We start from the raw sequence: 22,090 nt of genomic DNA on the forward strand, positions 1-22,090 counted from the left end.
ACTTCTGCCACAGTCATGTCTCTGTAATACAATATCTACAGGTAGTATTATGTATATTTAGACGTACATACGTACACGGGTGGGAGTTTACCAATTGAGTGGCCTCAGATAACAAGCGTGGAAAAGAACTCGGAGGTGCACATCGGGCATTGACCATGAGAACGCCTTGTACAGTCATGAAATGATAGCTCTAACAGGAAGTATATGTAGAACCTTGTGGTAAGAATAGCACATAGGTAGGCAGTGAATGTTCATTTCCAAGGTTTGAACTGGGGAGCTCCATGACTCCAAACAGGAAATGTGGTTACGTGTAGGACAGGTAGTGGAGGAGAGTGAGCATGCAATCAGTCATTGGTCAGGTTCAGTCAGATGTGATGGACAAGGTTGGATGCTGACGTCTTCATCGAATGATTGGAGGAAACCAAGGTCTCCCACTTTCCGGACAGCATGCAGCAACAAGTGATGTACGTCAGATAATCGATAGTGACTTTCCCTTTTACAACCCTGTAACTTGCTGTTAATGATGCTTTTCCTTATACAGCAAGGTCACGGTGGTAAATAGAACTGTTAGTCATTATTGTATTTGGAAGCTGCAAATCCGTTTGTATATAAGAGGATGAACAAACAACACAAAAAACAGTTCTGCAGACAATATCCTACATACAGCTGAGTCTACTACAACAGCTTGCTATTCGTTGCAGGTGGGTTCTTTACCTCGGAGGTTTTGTTTTTGATCTGTGTCTTTGCTAGCCTGGGTGCCATCCTATTTCTACCTGGGCTCCTACACTCGCTACCCTGCGAGTGTAGGAGCCCCGGTAGAAATAGGATGGCACCCAGGCTATGTCTTTGCTTGTGTGTCCTTAGTAATTTGAATACAGTAGAGTGGTATGAAGCGAAGTCAGTGTTCTCGCCAGGCCTTTTCAGCATAGGGGCCCCCTATGCTGTGATTTGGACCCCCTATGCTGTGATCTGGACCCCTATGCTGTGTTTCAACCAGCATAGGGGTGTTTCTTTCCGGGACAAACCTTGTGACCCTTCATAAATCTTATAAAAAGTTCATATTTGGCTTTAGAATGAGGCTATGACAGAGGAAAAACTCTACTTCACAAAATTTATCCCTCAAAATGTATGAAATAATGTCTCATTGGGTCATGGATTTACAAATTTTCTTGGGGAACATGCCAGACTCCCTACTCTGGTCATGTCTTCAGCACTCCACGCGTGACTCGCACCACGTAAAGTTGGCCTTCTATACCTGACCCCTATACTGTGAAAAAATTCTGGTGAGAACACTGGAAGTTGAAGAAATGGTCTTTCTTGTCCCCTTTGCTGTTTAGATTGCTCATACTTGAGAGTCTTACTGTTTAGATTGATTGATCACCATTCCATCTCCGGTCTGCTTTTCCCAATTTTGGGAATACAGAACAGAAGGCGGACGTGATGAATTGTATTAACCCAGGAATATTCTGATTGATGCTGAAGACACTCAGGTTCCATGTTGTTGTAAAGTCCTTTCAAACTCAATCATGCCGAGCACCAATCCGTGGTCTCCTGGTAATTGTTAATTACAGCACCTGTGGATTGATGGGAATGTGAGGGCCGAGATTGTTTTGACGACTTCGACGAATCGATGCATGGCTGGGTCTGGTGACAGCAATCTTCTGACTACCCTGTCTGGGGCGCTATGGGTCACAGATAAGCATTACAGATGGGACCTTAAGGAGTCTATTTCTGTAAGACGTAGCCAGTATGTGAGCATACTCAAGACAAATGTATCTGCATCGATACACAGTAATCCATCATCACAAACATGGATAACACAGGAACTGCCTTAACATGCAAGTTTAACACTCACACTGCTGAGTTAGCCTTGAGGAACCGCATTTTTACTTGGAACAGGTAAGGCAGCAAGGGGAAGGTTAGAGTCACACGCACATAGGTAGATGAGAGCCCTAGACATACATACAAGCACATACATACAAGACAATTTGCTGAGTACACATGTATTAAACATGTGGATAGAAGGCATGACGTTCAAGCACATACTTCTAGTTCAGTGACCCTGATATGCACTGGATGCTGTAAGGCTCACTCTTGGATATAAGAAGGTGTTGTAGTGCTTTTCTTCAGACAGTGTTGTAGTATATAGATTTTTCTTTGCCACATTGCATGCTGTTGACCAAACAGGGTTTGAGTCTTTGTTTATTCATGAGAAGCCCAGATCAGCCTGCAGGTCACTTTTTATTGAGGTCACGAGGGAGGAGGTGAGGGTCAGAGAAAATATATAGAAGACGCAGGTTTGGTAGAGAAATATAGGAAAACTTAGCTATTGTGTGGATACTGTATTGTTGATCGTAATTCATATGTTAAAATGTCTCCGTGTCAGATAGAGATATACGGACTCATATGTTACAGCAATTGGCGCCATTTCTTTGTAAATGATATGTCAATAAGTTGTTGCTTACGTCATGATGTAGTCCCCATGTGGCGGTGATATCTTATCATCAACACTTTCTATTGATATTTGGATTGGCCATGTCATCAAGGGTGGTTCATTTCCTGACCGCTGCCATGGTGTAACCGTATTGTAAACACTACATGATACCGCTTAACAAAATGGGCATTGTGTGAGGGATGCATGCATTAAGCATAAAACATGCTCATCTATCCTTATGTGCTGTATATATTGATCATGTTGACCCTTCCCGGGGTCTTCTAAGAACATTTAATGCTCAAGCTGAGTCAGTTTGTTAGATGTAGACTTCTGATGTGTGCCATAATCTGTAGTGTTTCTTCACTTGAAGCAAGGTAAGATGACCACTGACACTTTGTACTGTAAAGGATGAGGATGTTATCGTTTCAGTGTTAGCCAACGTGATTTGACGATGTGGTTCACTAATCAGGTTATACCTACAATTTGGGAAAAAGTTTTATCTCAGCTTTAAACCCAGGATATCCATACTTCTTTCAAATTGTCTACTTTTAGAGTAACCTTTGGTCATATCAGCTGTTTCATAGTGCTTAGAAGTATCCCCTTTTCAAGGTGCTGAAAAACCTTCCCTTTCCATGGTACTGAAGAGCCTTCTCTTCATCATGGTTCTGAAGAGCATTCCATTTTTCATGGTTCTGGAAATGTTTCTCTTTTCACAGTGTTGAACATCCTCATCTTTCCATCGTGCTGAAAAGCCTTCTTTTCATGGTGCTGAAAAGCCTTCTTCTTTTCATTGTGCTAAAAAGCATTCCTTTTTTATGTTGCTGAAAAGCCTTCCCTGTTTCATGGTCCTGAAAAACCTGCCCTTTTCATAGTGCTAAAAATGTTTCACTTTTCATAGTGCTGAAAAACCTTCCCTTTTCATAGTGCTGAAAAACCTTCCCTTTTCATAGTGCTGAAAATGTTTCCCTTTTCATAGTGCTGAAAAACCTTCCCTTTTCATAGTGCTGAAAACCCTTCCCTTTTCATAGTGCTGAAAAACCTTCCCTTTTCATAGTGCTGAAAATCTTCCCTGTTTCATGGTCCTGAAAAACCTTCCCTTTTCATGGTGCTGAAAAACCTTCCCTTTTTGTGGTGCTGAAAAACCTTCCCTTTTTCACGGTGCTAAAAAAACCTTCCCTATTCACAGTGCTGAATTTCTCCTTTTCATGGTGCCAGAGAACCTCCCTTTTTTATAGTGCTGAATGACCTTCACATTTCATGGTGCTGAAAAACCTTCCTTTTTCATGATGTTAAGAAGTGTCCCCTTTTCATGTAGCTAAAGAGTCTATTTTATGGTACTGATGTAATTTCCACAAAATACACTTTGAAGCTTGTCTTGTGCTTCATTTTGTTAGCATTGTTAGTAATGAATTTAGAAAATACTGTAGCTGTATTCTGAAAGAAGAGACATGTAAGGAAAGCAGTGAGAGATTCTTCTATAGAAGGTTTTTCTATAGAATGTTCCAGGTTCCAGCTCTTGCAAGTTTTCTCCTATATCTTCATCAACGTCAGCCTAGCAGTAAAACCACCCTGAGGCCAATTACACCAGCTTCCCAGACTCGCGGCACACTGGCAGCAGCTGGCCATAACTCATACAGCAGCTTATCACACTTAAGCCCTGCATGCCAATCTCCAGCCATCATTAAAAGCTATGTAAGTACGAGGCCCCGGCAGTATCTTCAATTCAAATGCTAACTGTATGATACGGTGATATGCTGCAATGTGTGCATAAATTCATGTGTCAATATTCTGCATATCATTTCTTGAAATTTACTCCAATTTTTCACATCTTTAAAAGTCCAGCTTTTCAAAGCATTTTCCAAGGCTAGAAATTTTTACCTTGTCTTGAAAGGCCCCTGAAAATTCATATATGGGGTAAAAGATTATTATATTATATATACCTTGATTGCCACTTTTTTCCTCTGACTCTTAACAGTTTTCAATGGATATCTATGATATTGACATGTAAAAGGAGTCACTATTATGCTCAAATAACATGCAGTACTCAGCAGTCTTAGGATTATCATAGCCTATAATATAAGCTTTTTGCCTAAAATCCTTAAACCCTTTATTCAGTAATCTATGTAAGCTCTGACCTGTCTGGTATTATAGTATGGGGGATGGGCGTATGGCCAAATGCCCTGACCTGTTCTTTTTGATACAGTATGGAAGATGGCCAAATGACTCCCAATGACTCAAGTATCAACAGGAAACATCAAATAGAACTGAATTTACATGTGCGATCTTCAGATGTTAAACACAAACAGGACATCCTGGAATGTGATCTGCATCCTTGTCTCGTGCTTCTAGAGTAGAGTATGATCTATACTGTGCCACCAGTTACATGTAAATTTGTCAGTTAAAATTTTTCTAGATGCCATTCCATCACAGGAAATATGATGGTAAGTTTGTTTCCCACATGCAGTTTCATGAAAGAATGCAAAGAACTCAAAAAATTGGTTGGTTTCTCTTATGATTTGAGTAACACTAGTCAAAGCATCAAGATAGGTCCTATACAGCAAATAGTGCTGTTTGCTTGCTGTCATTTTCTAGTTGACAAGGTGAGACCCAGAGCTATCGTTAGATATATGGTACCTTTATTGTGTCCTCCCCCTTAATTGTAAAAAAATGACAGCATACTAAAATTTGTTTTGTCTGTTACCAGAATTTAGATGGCTATGTTTCTGTATACAGCGGTGTTTTGTAATTGCGTATAGCCTTGCTTTCCAATGTTCAGTCCAGCTGTGTTGGTTGTATGATGAATTATGTAAGTCTGTGAAGTACACTCTCAGCTTGTATCTATGACACTCCAATTTTCAGTGCATACTTATTCCAGCCTCTTCCTCTTAAGGTTAGAACATGTTGATCTCCTAGGTATCGAGAGAAATGTCCCAATATCTTCTTTTTTTCTTGTTTGATTTTTGTGTTCCAGATTTTGTTTCAAGTCATCTGTCTTCAAAATACATGTATACTTTTAAAAAGCTTGTGGCAAAATATTTTTTAATCTACTGTTATACAACAGTCTTTTTACACACCTGGTTTGGTCCTTACAGGCCTGGTTTCTGGGAATTATGTAGATGAGTCACTGGAATCCATGCTGAAAATATCTAATCTTGACAAAGTTGCTCCTTCAACCATACACTGATTTTCTGCCTTGTATCACTTTCAAGAGCCCTCTTTTTTGTTAGCCATTGATACATGTATACTACACAGTACATACCTGGCTATTGATAATTTCTTGTGACTTAATGCAGGCTCAACTGCGTATAGCGTTGGAATTACCTTATCTTCTAGGTAAAGCTCTCATTTGGTAAAGCATTACCAGTCCTCTAGCACTGCAGCCATTCATTGTCTTGTTGTACATCTGCAACATACGGACAAGAAGTGCAGTAATACCCATTTTATTGGCTACCTTTATAGTTTTATAGCCTTAGTGAAATGTTAAAGGTAAAATTCCACACCTGTTTCTGAAAGACTGCGGAAGCCATACTGTGGTATTATGTGTACTCTCATTGTTGTGATTTCTAGACCCTGACCATTTGTGTGTCTGTACCTTACAGTACGTATGCGGAGAGAGAGCATGGAGAAAATGGACCTAATGGCTCTTTCACCAGATAAGGTAAGGTCCTTTTTGATATTCTGTTATCTGAAATATGTATGATTATGTATGTTGAAAATTTTGACTGATACAAACCAAAGCACTATTGCATGTCATTCTGCGTTATCTAATGAACAGTTAGAACATTGTTGTTGTTTTTTCAGACATTATGTTTGTTATTTATTCCATTTTATGTTTAGTGTAACCGTGCAAAAACATCACTTTCACCGCTGCTGTTTTGTGGGATGACATTTTTTGCTGCAATTTAGATAATACAGATGAAGAAAACTGAATGATTTCAGAGTTGAGTGCAAATTTGGGTATTAGATGCAGATATTATATTAGATACAGAAACAGAGCAGCTTTCAAACAAGAAGAGCCCCAAAGCAACAACCAAAATTCAGAATGGAAGATTGTGATCTCAAGCTTTTGTTTAAAATTCTATACTTTTATTACATGGTATTCATAACAGAACATCCAGCCTTGCGTTAAGCCTGTACAAATACAGGTGTCTTTGTTTTCACCTGCATGCCACAAGTGTTACAGGTGTATAATTTTGTATGTGGGAGACTGCATGACATGTTCAAAACACCTTTGGATCATAGTACAGAGCTAGGATCAATTTGATAATTCACTTATGCCCACCCAGTGGCTATAGATTAGGATCAGAAGCCCTCTAAGGCCAATTATTGCCACCCTGCGCTATACGTGACCTTGACTATTAGTATGCAGCTTTATCCTGTGGGTACCAGAAAGGGTTGTACCAAAAACACATTTCTGGGAAACAAATTTAAAAGATTCCCAGTAAGTGATGCATTGGTGTCACACGCTGGTATTCATTTTCCATGAAAATGTTTCCCCAGCCCACAATTTAAGATGAAATAAGATTACAGGCAGTCATGCAATTGTAAGGATTGATGTGTTGCCTTGACACAATGTGCACTGATGTATACTCACAAAGGCCGTCCATGAAACTCAATTTGCTCCATTCAAAGTGTTATTTCTCATTACATTCTAGCCCTATCCTATTCATTATCTATTTTCTAGTGCAATTCATATTTTACATTTATGGGAAACATGTTAAAATTTCAGATGAGTGATACATCAGTGTTACGAAGAAGCATTTATTCTTCCTGGAAAATGTTTCCAACACCACCGCAAGATAGAATAAGATTACAGTATGTCATATCAAGATTGATGCCTTTGCCTTGACATTATGTGAACTAAGGTATAAGTTATGTGGACTTAAGGTTTAAGTGTCATTAGATGTCTTACATATATATTCCAGGAAACCCAAATGTGAAGTCTTATTTTTTAGGTCAAGGTTTTATTTGTAGTCAAGTGATTGAGGTTCGTGATGTTTGCCTCCTACCACAAAGTAAATCCACCTAAAGGTTAATTATCTCCACTTTGTCAGTTTGGAGATGTGAGCTTTGCGAAGTGATCATATTTAGAATGTATTTAGTATTTAGGCCATGTCCCTGTTGCTTCAAAGAGAGGAGGTTCAAATCATGTATTCAGTATTCTAAATAGCCAAGGGGCAGTATGTTATCATTTAAAGAATGGACCATGCACCTTTTGGAAAAATTGCACCTAAGTTTAAATTAAAGAACGTTTGTATACACATTCTAGCTACCTGTGGTGAAAAGATACAGACAAGAGCTTCTCTTTCGAATAGGCTTTTGTGTTTGTCCATCCTAAAGTCTATTAAAAGCTATAAAAATGGGGAGAGATAGTGAAGAATATAGAAAACTATAATAGTTATACTACCAGTAGAAGCTTCCCAAAAGTATTTCTTCAAGAAAAAAGTCTAACAAAATATGCAGAACTGTTGACCCAGGAAAATTGATCTGAGACTGGCATTTCCACCAAACAGTACCTTCTAAAGTTAATTGGATTCCCAGCTAACAGAAAGTAAAGGCTGTTCTCAGATTACCATCGTAGGCAGCTGGCTTTTTATGGGCTCCTAGCTTTCCTGATACAGCACGGGGCAGTGAGCCTCACTGCAAAACAAACGACCTTCCAAACTATTATGGGTATGCGTCCACAGAGACTTCGTGACTCAGACACCATTCACACTGCCAGGTGAGCATAGGGTTATTTGTCCAGGGTGCTATTTTCAGAAACGATGTCTTTGCCTTACGTGCACATCGTGTGTAGCTTTATTGCTTACTGTGCAGGGACTACATGTATATTGGGATAGAAGGAATACCTTTGCCTTTATAGTTTCAAGTCGTGCTGGCATATTTCCGTCGCATCTTGTACGAATTGATTGAAGAGAAAATAGAGCAACAGACAAATTTCCGAGGCCCCCATGTGTGGTCATCTTTGATAATCTCCAATCGTAGTAGTCGTTAATTTGTTAATGGGAAACCTTCCTGAGTACTGCTGTGAGGGATGATGGCTTAGGAGATTGCAGTAAGTAAATCTGAGTTGTTATGGATGCAATTGCTTTGTCCTTCTATGTCGGCCATTTTGAGATCCTGTTACGCAGTCACATTGAATTTTGCTGTTTGCATGGTGCTATCAAAGAGAGAAGTCGTTACTATCAAATTGAATGTTCATGTGTAAAGGTAACGATTTAGAATTATTCACAAGACTCGTAGAGAATCTCTAGCTGATGAGATACATCTTAAGTGTTTAGGTTCAGATTATTTGACACTGGGTACAGTAATGTCTACAAGCTGCAGCTGTCTACTGACCAGGTTGCGCAGAAATGGCCTGACCAGTTCAACTGAATGATCGCAAGGCATCCAAGAGGACAGGAGAATCGATGCAGTAACATATTCAAGTCAAGCATGCGGAAACCAAATGGTCACAACCGTTTCTCCATAGCTGTCAGGGATGTCGGGCAGAATTAAGCGGATGAGAAAATTGGTGCTATGGTGTCCATCAAATATTCAAGAATATCAAACCAGTGTGAAGCTAATGTTGCTATCAGTATTCACAGACGAATAACGTTGTCACCTTTCTAGCTTTGCCAAGAAGGTTGTGTTTTTTTATACCATTTGTGTGTTTGAACTTTGAAGAGCTGGATACCTTCAGAAAGAAGGTGTAAATCATGCAAATAAGGCCTCAGGTGCATAATTTAAGGAATTGTTAGAATAACCTTCTTTCATAAGATAAGACTTTGACCAATATGTGTTATTCAGATGGCAAATTAGGGCCTTACTAATATTTGCATAAACATTGAGAAAATTTTGCAATATGTCAGTCGTCAAGAGTCATTTGTCAAGGTTTGAGATTGTGGAACTCTAGTTGTGTTACACAATGCAACAGCTGCATGTTTTTCTCTTCACATCCTTTATAAGATTTTACCATCATGCAAATGGCCCACATGCTGCATCCTTAGTGACCCCTTGTGTTCTCTTTGGATCCTGACCACTACTCCCTAGGGTACTCATCAAGGTACTGCTTGTGTGATATACGGTATTCAATGTAAGGCAATCAGAAGGCACTGCCTTGTGAAGGCACAGAAAACTAGAGCTTGTGATGAAAATCTGATAGTATTTATTTATCTTTCTTTCTAATATTTACTCTTTACAGAGTTGCAGCAGAAACAAAGTTTGACCTCTGGTGTATTTTGTCATACATGGTATCTTACGAGTTAACACAAACACGTTCCAGTCTCAATCAATTTCCTCAAGGTAAGTTACAGGTAGCCTTCCTGTGGCATCTGGCGTCCATAAAGCCTAGGTTACACATAGCCGAACATGGCTCCCGAACGCTAGCCGACTCAGGTCGGCGGTAGTTCGGGAGCATTCTGACCAGTTTTTGGGCCACGCCTATCTTTGGCGCCGAACATGCGCCGAAGATGCGCCGATCATCTCCTAACCAGTACACGAAATACTCCCGAATGTGCCCCGAATGCTTTCTAGCTTACTCCCAACCATCCCGACCTCAAGCCGCAGACTGCCGAATCTCTCCTGACTAAACCCCGACCGATTGCAGACCCTCTCACGAATTTAAATGGACATATTCAGCGACTTTCAATAGAGGGGTCATTTTCGGTTTTAATTAAAATAATCCATTCTATTATGTTGTCAACATCACCGAGAGATCGAATTCGGATCATGGCTAGCTTTAATACTGCTTTTAGTGTTCTTCCTTGTTTTTGGTCGTGTGAAGGTCGGGGGTGATTCGCCCACGTTCCGATAGTAGTCACTTGGTTGAGAATTAGTTAGCAGAGTTTTGTCTACGGCCTTGGGGTGAGTTATGGGTAGGTTGGAAACTAGTTGGGAGTAAGTCAGTAGTGTTTCTGGCGTGGTTAATGTTCTAATTTTACTACTGACTCAATCCCGAATACCAGCCGAGCACTAGCCGACCGCGCCGAACACCAGCCGAACACCAGCCGACCCATTTCAGACCCTCCGTCCAGAGCCGAATGTTTTGAAATTTTCAAAACATTCGGCTGGCGCAGCCGAACACCAGCCGACTCAGCCGAACGCCAGCCGACTCGGCCGAACGCCAACCGAGCTAGCTCCCGAATCACTCCCGAATCACTCCAACCATGGTCGGGGGAGAGTCGGGAGGCCATGTTCGGCTATGTGTAACCTAGGCTTCAGAGAGGTTTTCATGCTGGTTTGTTGTGACATGAAATATGATTGGGTAAATGTGTTTTTGTTTTTTTTACTGCTCATAAGCAAAGAAGCCAAGATGGAATGATGGTAAAGTCTGAAAACATTGCATCTAAGAAATGATTTATTTTTATGTGTCCCAGTATTCCACGACTAACGGCAGCACAACAACATCAGAGAGCGAGCAGTCGGTGAAGCTGAAGGCCAAGCCGCCCAGAGCGAAAGTGCGGTTGAACGGAGCGTCGGAGCCGAGGAAGCAGCCGTCTGCTTCGGGCAGCAGCACAAGTGTCTCCAGTTCTGTGGACATGCAGGATATACAGTTACAGATGCCAGCTGGGTCAAGGGTCAGTACTGTTATTGTACCACAGGGGTCAAGGGTCAGTATAGTTACAAACATCACAGGGCAACGTTCAGTCCAGTTATGATACCACAGGGGTCAATGGTCAGTACAGTTACAAATGTCAGCTGGGTCAAGGGTCAGTACAGTTATGATGCCACAGGGGTCAAGGGTCAGTACCATTGCAAACATAACAGAGGGCAAGGGTCAGTACAGTTATGATACCACAGGGGTCAAGGGTCAGTATAGTTCCAAATGTCACAGAGGGTACATTTATGATACCACAGGGGTCAAGGGTCAGTACAGTTGAAAATGTCACAGAGGGCAAGGGTCAGTATGGTCGCAGAGACCACAGGGGTCAAGGGTCAGTATAGTTCCAAATGTCACAGAGGGTACATTTATGATACCACAGGGGTCAAGGGTTAGTACAGTTGAAAATGTCACAGAGGGCAATGGTCAGTATGGTCACAGAGAGACCAGAGGGGTCAAGGGCCTGTACATTTACAGAAAATTTGCTCCTCTCCTCTTTGTGCAGAAAAACTCTGAAGACGCCCTTGATGAAGGTTTCTTTGACATCCTTACGAGGTTACAGAGCAGAAGGATGGATGACCAGAGATGCGAGCTGAAGCCCATCAGCAAAACCCCCTCCATAGCCTCCTCCAGAAGCTCCCAGTCATCAAGAACTACAACAGAAGGTGGGTTACAGGATTTTACAGGCGTCAAATGTGCCATTTGCAGCTTCTTTCAGGTAGATCATCATTTTCCAAAGTTCCAAGTAGGAGCCGTGCACTTATAGTTCTTACAGAGTGCAAAGATTTAACTGCAATGACTACTTTTAGCTAGCTAATAGAATTTTTACCCTGTAAAATGATGACACAAATATCCTAGTGTAAGATCAGTTGGCCAGCACAATGAGGTTACATCCCTCCCTGTGTTATTGCAGACAAGACCAACATAAACCCCCAGTCAGATGAGTTCCTGGACATGGTGGCCGGCGTACAAGGCAGGCGGCTCAACGAGCAGAGAGCAGCGCCGCTCGCCGACCTGCCGGGACTCAACAAAAAGAGCAAGGCTGTGATTGGTCAGCTGCTGGCCACCAATGAACAAGCTGTTCCAGATGATGACTTCTTTGATATGTTAATGAGATGCCAGGTAGGGAAATGCTTTCCTCGCTCATTGTGTAATTTCCTTTTTGGGTGGTAAAATTGGGTTGGTACGCCCCTGGGAAGGGCATCTTGAACAGGGCTGCAGCCATCTTTTTGAAGGGTAAAATGGGTGTCACATGATTGAGGAGGTGCCGGCACCCCCTCCCTGTAAAAATATACCCTGCTACTGAAACAGCAAGAACACTCTCTGACCTATATGCCACTAGGAACTAACTAAATGGTGAACAACTGCAACAACGAGTCATATGGATGCTTGCCAATATTCTTTGTTACCATCCAGATGGTAGGAACATATGGCATGGTCACATTTGTTGTAAGTTGTCGTACAATTTTGATGTTGTAGAATTTTCAAGCAGGCTATGATAAAACCATTTACGATAACAAGACAGATGAATGTTGCAGGACTCATGCACGGTTATCTCAAGAATGCCCTCAGTTTGCAACCGTACATAGTATTTGATCAAGCCCATAACAGTAGTGTGCTAGTTCAGCTATAACATTGGAAAACAATTTTCGATATCTTGTGTTCTGGACATTGTATGGACATTTTCAACCTGAAGGGATGATAGTTGATCTACAAGAAACAGGTCTTCAAAAATTGATTGGGCACACCACAGTTTTTGTGTACTTTAAGGACCAACTGGATTTGTGCATATTGGGAAATAAACTGTTCTCCAACTAAAAAAAAGAAAGAAAATTCACTCACCAGAATTTTTGACTGATGGATTTGTGCCTGTTGTCCCCCAGGGTTCCAGAATAGAGGACCAGAGGAGTTCCCCCCCTGTTGCCAACGCCCCCACCGTGCCAGACGAGGACTTCTTCAGCCTGATCCAGAGGATGCAGTCTTCCAGGCTAGAGGAGCAGAGATCCGCCCTCCCCAACCCCACACCCAGAAAAAACTCAGACGGAAAATCCAAAAGTTAAGATAACCCACCGAAGGTCCAGTAGGTAATGTGTTGATACATGTATGTACAATGCAAATCTTTCTTCAATCCTTATCTTATCAAGAACCTACAAATTCTATAAAGAGATATGTTGGTTCTTTTATTCTACTTAAAGTTCTGTTACATCTTTAGGTAAATGGTATAAAAACACCTTCAGAAGATTTTCTTTAATCAACATTGTATCATGACAAAGAAATGTGGTCTAAGTTGATACAGTACATACATGTAGGGACCAAATGATTGTTGATAGTGTGAAAACTATGGAGGTGATGAAATATATGCTCCACTTTATAGATTTAAGTTTAGACTAAGGGGAACATAACTGGATGCAAGATTGATCCATAGCAAGAGGGAACCTTGACTCTATTTTGATGAAGAACTTTCCATACTAATTATAGATTTTGTTAGCCACCATATTCTCATGATGTCATCTTTTTCCTAATGCACAGTTTGCTGGGTCAAACAGATTCTTGTTATTTGATATGCTGTGAAGTTTTCTTGGGAAATAAGTCACAACATTTTGCATGGAAACAATGCTTGCTCGACTTTGTGATGTTTAAGACTCTGAAGACAAGTGGTTTCTCTGAACTGAAGCCAGTCTTTTGGGAAAGCCATTCTATAACATAGTAACTGTACATGCATGCAGGGCAGTTGTGAAGACTTTGAGCCCTCAGCTATTTTGTACCATACATGTTTTACTGAAACTTCTGATCGCCAATAGGAAGTCTAATATACATCATTATGACATCGACATGACCAATTTTTCAGCATAATGCATCTGCTGCTTTCTCACAGACTAGTTGCTATCCATCTTCAGCTCTGTTCGTTCACTAAGTCAGTAAGATGGCACCTTATGAAGCAGACTGCCTCCTAAAAGGACAGGCACCCAGGCTAATCATCAATAGCTATCTTGAATAGCTGATTCCCTTCAGTTCCCTAACTTGTTTATCAGTTAATACATGTCACAAAGCATTGGTTTGCTGAATTGTTCATAGACATAGATATTAACATTGTAGATAAATCTATAGCAGGTCTAGATTTCGAAGCCATAAAGATATGCTTCCTAATTTAAGGTTTTCCTTTGTTGTATAGTGTTTACTAAAAGTTTACCACTAAGAGCATTTTGTATTCCCAGTATGTAGATAGACCTTGCACAAAATGTGATATGAACTATGAAATGCCAAAGTATTAAAAACTGTAGCCCTGTAAAAAGGTACTATTCTGTGAATATGTTTCTTAGATGTATCACCAATGCATACTTATTCTGAGGGGAGGGGGGGATATAGAATTGTGCCGATGAATCTTGCTTGTGTTGTTACATAAAAATCGTGCACCAACAAAGCCAAGGCCTATCCCCTGCTTGAGCCCAGACATTTTTGTAGGGACTGTCATAGGGGTTTTAAGTATCTGAATGTATTAAACTTACTAAACAATTTTTGATACTCAATAACCCTTTATGAGAAATTGTGATGTAGCAAAAAAACAATTAGGCATGGAGTTTTGGCAAAAGTTCACCCTAACTTAATATACATGTATTACTTACTCTCCAAGCAGAGGTTGGTGGAGAAGATTGTGACCTTTTTATCATATGCCCCGTTTTTTGTCCGCAGAGGTTGGTGGGGAGAGCGGACAAAAAACGGGGCATATGATAAAAAGGTCACAATCTTCCCCACCAACCTCTGCTTGGAGAGTAGTGTTACTACTTTGTTATGCACTAATGAGTTTGTAAATTACACGATCTGGATGTAAATATGAGGTTTGTGGACACCATGAATATTTACTGTTATATTGAACTGTCACTAACTCAGTTTTTTCCTTAAATGTTTTTAGGCCAGTTAGAATCATGAAAGAGTTAGAAATAGTACAAAAGTATGTAAAGTCTTGTTAGGCTTTATTTAGCCACAAACTGCCATTTTGGACATACAATCATAGTCATGTATTTGGTCATATCAGACATGCTATGACCTCAATTCATATGAGGCTAAACCGTAGACCTAACTAAAATTTAATCATTGCAGACTTGGCAAACTGTTTACTTGAATGAATGTTCCTATGAACGATAGCCTAGCCATATTTGGCCAAGATTTACATGCAGCCATATTTGGTGTAGCAGATCAGTTGAGTCTTTAATGCAGCCATGTTGTGTTTCCTGGCTAAAAGGTAAAAGCAGTCTCTTGTGCCTTTTCCACAACCCTGGCAAAGAGGGCATACTCACAGGTAAAACTACTGTACTACTTTGTAAATAGCGTTGGTAAGATGCCTCCTGCTCTATGTTTTTATCATGCTTTGATTTTAATGATAAATACAATACAAGATGAACACAACATGCTTCATTTGTCAGTGATTTATTTTGTTGCCTCAGTGAAAAACAGAGGTATTGTTTTTGGTCTGTGTGTTTGCTTGTCTTGGTGTGTGTCCATAGTTATCTGAATATTGTAGAGTGACAGGATGTGAGACAGAATATGGTGTAACCAGAGACTGGCAGGATGAGAAGGTTGGCTAGGCCTGGGTCCAAAGTTGGTCCCATGGAGGTATGAGATCTTCGATTTCTTGTTGTTGTTGTTTTTTTTTCATTTTAAGCTTCACTGCCACAACACGTTCTATATATCAAAGGGACTTTACCTGCCTACATCCTTCCCCACACCATATTGTATGTATGACGGTGCCCATCTCCATTTAATAGCCCTTGGGCCACACAGCTATACAAGACTCACAGACTAGATAGAATGAATAATTTTGACAAAGGACGTGAAAATTGAATGGGCATTATCACGCTGCCCCTTTGATTCACTTTTGAACTGATCGAGAATGGTTGGTTGGGTTTGTCTCGCGATCTACTGCCCTGCGAACTAACCAGAAAAACTGACATGATTACACGGTTTTTACAAACTCCAATCCTGTATTCTCTTCTTACTCACTTGTAGGTCATGGTTTTTAATGAAAACTCGATATGAATCCCATTATCACTTGACACTAGCCAATGATTGGTTCACATGTGTAGGAGCCCGGTTTTGGAAATATCTTTAGCACTTTTTCTGTGAACTCCTTTTTTTTCAAGTCTCCCCCACACCCGCTGTTATTGACCTAGCTTCCCTTTGTTGCCTATACCTTACTGCGCACCACCCCACCCCGATGATATTTTACCGTCGACATCTGTACATTTCCCTATGTACAACAACGCAGATCGAGGCTTTCAACAAGACACGTTTTGGGCAAAGACCCGCCGACCTCACACGACCTGGGCCAGACCACGTCTTTGCCGAGGGCACCCCTTACCTTCCGCCATGGAAGGGCAAGAAACGGTCCAGGGCAAAAACTGATTTCCTAACGATTTACATAGGATCATTGAAAAAATAGCGACTTGAAAGAGGTAGGCCATAGGGTTTCCTCTGGAATTCAGAAGTCTCATTAGAAATTATCCCCTAGGACATAATCTTAGCTTGGGTAGCTCCGTAGTCCGGATAAAAGACAATTGTCTAAGACGGTGGTTGTGCCTAGTTTTTGGGAAATTGTCTGGACCTTCGTTAAGGCGATGTGTAATGTTTAATCATTGGTTGGTAGATCAGGTCTTTGGGTGTTATAAGGTGCAGCAGATCAGACTGTGTTCAGACGACAGACGTTGCAATCCACCTGTCGGGTAGCGGTGCCAGGCCCACAAAATGCACGCGAAGAAGGCCGTAACGGAGCGAAGGAAGCAAGAGACGGGGGGAGGTAACGGTGACTTCCCGAAACCCTTACAGTGCCGAAACTGGCCGCTCTCCCCGAATGGGAACCGCGGGGGCGGGAACCACTCCCGGTCCGGAGAGGGCGGCGCCACCGATGGCACCTACAGCACCCTGGAGGTGGAAGAAGGGGACCGGGACACACCGCACCGCTCCGGCGGGGAGGAGGGCAACAACGCCGGTCGGGAAGGAGACGCCCGTGCACCGCCTCCACCCGCTGGTGAGTTTTGATAGTTCGAACATGCGTAGAGCTGAAATATCTATGAACAACACCGCGATATTCGGCAGTTATTTCCGTTAATATCCTTCCCACGCCTTTCGGTGAATAGGATGGTGCCCTTGACCGATTTAGAGTCCTTGGACTACACAGTGCAAGCAGTCCACTGGTAGTAACATACGGTATTCAACTACCATACTGATGCTAGTATAAGGTCTATATCTATAAGTCTAAGTGCTGAGTGCTAAGCAGAGAAAGTAGTATGTACCAGTTTTAAAGTCTTTTTTGTGACCCGATCTGATTTGAATGCGGGACCTCCAAAGTGTGCCAATTGGAGCATTTAACACCTAGAGCACTCAACACGTAGAGTTGACATACATGTGTATCACGAGCGAGAATTGGAGAACTTAGGAGTGACATGTCTTAGACTTTAGACATAAACGTTGTTCTGTTAACCACATAGTCCTCTGATGTCCACAGGGCCGCTGCTACCGAGACGACATCTGAAGCAGTATCTTATCGGCGCCCTGGTCATGTCGGCTGTCGTCCTGGCGTCCGTGGCACTGGTCATCTCCCTCAGGCGACCTGGACACCCAACTGTCGTCATCCACGTCACTAACTCGGTAAGTTAATCAGCTGGTTAGTAACTTAGTTAGTTAAGCACTGTGTCCGTTTGCATACTGGCTAAAAGAATAGAAAGTGTTATTTTGTGTTTCTCAGCAAAGGCGAAGGTAACGTTGACCTCCATTGACATTAATCCGCCGGGTTACATAAATCCGCCACTTTGAAAAACAGTGGGTTTGAGAGATCTCTAGTGCACCAACCCCCCACCCCCATCCCTCCATGCACAATTCTAATTCACGTTGGGTCGGAGATCTGTTTCGACGAATCTTTTCAGGGTGGCGGAATTTCGTACCCTGGAGGAATTATGTTAGTAGATGTTACATACGCCGTGGGGTCTTTTTGTAGCACGATATTCAGCTAGGCTATGACAGAACCAACAAGGATCTATGAGAACATTTTCCACCATAAGACAGCTCATTTTGTTCGACACATTCGCCTCTGACCCAAGAATGCCCTCCATTCACTGTCGTAAAACAGCCGCACGACGTATGTAACAACATGGAAAGAAAACAGTGGGGTCAATAACAGCAAGGGTTTCAGCACCATAAGCATTTCGCTTTTTGCCGAGAAAAAAACTTTTACTTTAGACCTAAGCTTGGTAAGAGATATTTTATTTGATTTATTTCATTAATCTTTAGGGTGGTCCCTTCAGTTAACTGAGTAACTGATTTTCAACAAGAGAGCCCTTACAAAACCATAACAAATCAGGATACAAAACAAGGATAACTTAGCATAAACTGAATGAAGTTTATGTTATAATGCTACATAATAGTATTGAACACATTAAAAGAGCTCATGTGGTAGTTTTCCTTCTTATTTGCTTTCTCCGTAGGTTAAATAGAATAAGTTGGGACAGTGTTGAAGTTAAGAAATGCATGTATTTGGTGGATACCTACATAGCCACATTTGTACGAACGGCTCTATCTCAAGTTTACCTTCATTCACCATGAAGTCAACAGGTACAGATCGATTGTGATAAAGTGATCATAGTCATAAAAAGTTCGTATCATCATCTGATAGCGCTGATGTCTTGTTCTGAACCAAGGGGTCAGGAAATGGTTGTCAATAGCTGCATTAGTTTTACTGTATTTAATCTGTTCACACGCTATGCAGTCTGGGATGGATGACGTAGCCGTGCCCCTGAAGGATGACGCGCAGAAGGCAACTGATGACGTCAGCGACGAACGACTCGGAACACGTCTTTGGCTCAAGGTCAGCACGTTTACTCTTTGAAAAGACAATTCCGTTAGTTCCTGAGCGAGTTTAAACTCTGTTGCCATGACTTTATGCGCGCGCATCAATTTTCGTCCGTTTCCCAATAAGTTTTTGACTGTACTGTAAATCATACAAAGCAGCCACAAAATGATTTGATACATGCCGTAGATTAATTGTAGAAAAAATATCGGAATCCGATACTAACGCGTTAGAATGCCAAAATCAATTCCAATGTCAAAGAAGAAGATGTGAAGAAGCGAAAATGAAGAATCTATTGTTCGCTAAACCATACTGTGTGCTAACCTTCCTGACCACGTAGATTTCGTCATGAAGGCAACTTTTTGTTTTTTTGCCAAACTTTTTTTTATTCGCACGCTTGCATCATTTCTTCGGTTCCCGGAGGATGTCATCCATATAATCAAATCGAACATGGCCTAATCTCCTGCCATCAAATTTGACTGAATCATTTTTTTTCCGTCCAGGATTCGACGGAAAGGGTACAAAAGAGGGCTGAACTTCAGGAGTTTGTAACCACTCCAGGTTTTTCCCCGCAAGTCAGCCTGGGTCCGCAGACCTCTCCGGCTGACGATCTCCTAACCAAGATCAAGACATCCCTGCCTCACCCCCCGTCCCCGCCCTCGGTGGTTATCGACCCTGTTGGTACAACCCTGGGGGGATCTGGGAAACGGCAGCCACTCACAATGCCAATGATTATTGACCCACCTACGATCTCACCGCAAATAGACCCTGAGCCACAGCAATCCACTGCAACACCCACGCCTTTTGAACAACACGCTCCCGACACTACACCGCAGCCAAACGATCACAACCAAACGCCCTTCAAATCACAGACCCCACTGCGCTACATGTATAACTTCAAACCAATCCCACCAATGACCCCCGCCCTGCCTCCTACATGTACAACAACCGCCGCTCCCTCAACCGCCATGTCCACAGCTAAGATGCTGAACATCACGTGCCAGGATAAGAAAGAGTTATGTGCGGGCACTGGCACCTTCTCGTCCCCAGAGTACCCAGAGAAGTACCCTAAATACCAGTGCATAACCTGGCGTATCACCACCGACCCCGGCAAGTACGTACATGTAACCCCACTGGGCATTCTTAGTACTTACTTGAGATGTTTAGGAAGTGTGGGGATGTGAAACATTAAGTACTACATGTAATAAAAAGATAAAGAAGCAATGAGCAACTGAAAGCAACATCTCAACGCAAGGAATATGTTGTTTCCGGTTCTCAACCCTCTAAGATTCTTATTTGCACTCATTTAGAAATCCTTACCAAACGCTGAGGCAAAAGGTTTAGGAAATCTTCACATGAAGGAAGCTGTGGTCATGGGTTTTTAGTGGCAAGTAGCTTTTGGGCTCCGGAATAAGTGATGTTGGCTTGGGTCCCCTATGGGATTTTCTTGGAATTGCAGGCTGTTTGTTTATTTTTTGCTTTGAAACTTCTATATGGTTAATGACCGTTTACTGTTTGTTTTTTTGCTTTGAAACTTCTATATTGTTTGTGACCGTTTTACTGTTTGTTTGTTTTTTGCTTTGAAACTTCTATATGGTTTCTGACCGTTCATGTTGTGTCTCACGTACTCCAGCTGCATCACGATCACCTTCCAGAACTTCTCCGTGGAAAGAAACCTCCAGTGCAAGTTCGACAAAGTCTGGGTCGTCACTAACGGTAAGACTGTGTACGGCCCGATGTGCGGCACGGATCTGCCCAGGCCCCAGAGGGGGAGGGAGGTCGAGTTGACTTTTCTCTCGGATGGCAGCATGGGGATGACCGGCTTCAAGGTGCGGTACAGCAGCCAGGCAGGGGACGGGCCGGACTGTGGCTAATAGCCAAGGGATACACTGTTTCACACCGGTGCAATGGCCAAGTGAGTAGAGTGTTCGCCTTGCATTCGGTAGGTCGTGAGTTTGATACGCGGCCCTGTCATAGTAAGGACTTGGTGCATACTGCTTTCTCTGTTTAGCACTCAGCCTTTGAGAAAGAGTGTGGTAGCTGAACACACACCACTGCCAATGAACTAGCCCTCTGTTTGAGTGATTGCATAAAGTTGTGTGGCCCAAGGGCTATTGGAACGGATATGGGCGCCGTCATATGCACCATCTGGTGCGGAAAAGGACTTTGGCTAACTTAGCTACATTGTTTTATTTCTAGTGTTCGGGAGAAGACAGAATGATTTTTTCAACCATTTCAAAAGAGTAATAACAAAGTTATAAGTACATCAAAAACTCGAGTCACTTCATATGAATAAAAAATAAAATTGATTAGTAGTACCATGAGTCAAACCAGTGTTGTTGTTGATTTTTTGTTGTTATTGTTGTTGTTGTCTCTTATAACTTTGTTGTGAAATAGTTTCTTTCTTCCTCTCAAGGAATCAAGTCGTACATGAATCTATATTTCTAAATGTTATATATCTAATTTATATATTTAATCAGAATATTAAATTTACATACATACTAGCTTATTGTTTATTGTCACTGGTGCGATATTTGTGCATAAAAACGTAATAATCACTGCTTTTCGCGCACCACCCGACTGTTGAGAGAGATCCGTACCTGTGATATTGTGGTGATATTGTTATCAACTTACTTTCTATTGTGAAAATAAAAAGAGAAGAAGAGAAAGATGTACTGATAATGCAGAGAACTGCTTGAGATTTAGGAAGAAGGGAAACGAAGAATGATGTACATGGACGTTAGATGGAAGGACTGTTCAGTTCGTGTTTCAGATGTTATTTAAGTGAGTCTGTCGATGAAGGTTAGACATCCAGGTACGCCAACAGTTACTCAAGCAGCAGGATAAATTTAAGAAACGGTCAGACGTTTCAGGCAGCATCCACTACCGTTCGTCAGCGACGTCAGTGAGTTAAGTAAAAAATGAGTTAACCATTTAAGTAAATGGTTTGATGTTCTTTTGTATCACAAATGCAGATGATCAACTATACGAACATATTTTTCACAAAAAGCACACATTGTAATCTACATTACATTCAAGTACATCCCTAGAACTCATTTGGTGAATGATGTAATAGAAATGCACTCTTGATACGTTCTTTGTGTTGTATCACATTTGCATCTTACTTCCAAATACGTGTACCATTGTGAATGTTTTTCTGTGATAAGTATGATGTGTTGAATAAAAATCATCGACCTTAATATGTTATGTCATTTTTGCATTTCAAACTGACGTTCCT

The 22,090-nt window shown here is 41.6% G+C and overlaps 2 protein-coding genes across 4 annotated transcripts in view; both read left to right on the plus strand.

The window, feature by feature from the left end:
* The window catches only part of LOC136442197 (G-protein-signaling modulator 2-like), a 41,902-nt gene extending 27,466 nt beyond the window's left edge, over positions 1-14,436 (plus strand). For all 3 annotated transcript variants that reach the window (XM_066438932.1, XM_066438933.1, XM_066438934.1), the window contains 5 exons: positions 6,034-6,092; positions 10,792-10,992; positions 11,521-11,680; positions 11,929-12,137; positions 12,899-14,436. In XM_066438932.1, coding sequence (XP_066295029.1) covers positions 6,034-6,092; positions 10,792-10,992; positions 11,521-11,680; positions 11,929-12,137; positions 12,899-13,075 — 806 coding nt within the window. In that variant the 3' untranslated portion in view covers positions 13,076-14,436. The remainder of the gene's footprint in view (positions 1-6,033; positions 6,093-10,791; positions 10,993-11,520; positions 11,681-11,928; positions 12,138-12,898) is intronic.
* Positions 14,437-17,497: 3,061 nt separating this feature from the next.
* Positions 17,498-21,690, plus strand: LOC136442191 (uncharacterized). The gene is made up of 4 exons (XM_066438929.1): positions 17,498-17,657; positions 18,772-18,870; positions 19,356-19,966; positions 20,486-21,690. Exons 1-4 carry the CDS (start codon positions 17,505-17,507, stop codon positions 20,724-20,726), a joined length of 1,104 nt encoding a protein of 367 aa, XP_066295026.1. The 5' UTR covers positions 17,498-17,504; the 3' UTR covers positions 20,727-21,690.
* The last annotated feature ends 400 nt before the right edge of the window (positions 21,691-22,090 follow it).

This window comes from Branchiostoma lanceolatum, chromosome 9, assembly GCF_035083965.1.
Source record: "Branchiostoma lanceolatum isolate klBraLanc5 chromosome 9, klBraLanc5.hap2, whole genome shotgun sequence".
NCBI lineage: Eukaryota > Metazoa > Chordata > Leptocardii > Amphioxiformes > Branchiostomatidae > Branchiostoma > Branchiostoma lanceolatum.

Coding starts and splice junctions, on each gene's coding strand:
- LOC136442191 (XM_066438929.1), top strand. CDS start 17,505: ATGTCCACAGGGCCGCTGCTACCGAGACGACATCTGAAGCAGTATCTT. Junction 17,658..18,771: donor TCATCCACGTCACTAACTCG/GTAAGTTAATCA, acceptor CACGCTATGCAG/TCTGGGATGGATGACGTAGC. Junction 18,871..19,355: donor GAACACGTCTTTGGCTCAAG/GTCAGCACGTTT, acceptor TTTTCCGTCCAG/GATTCGACGGAAAGGGTACA.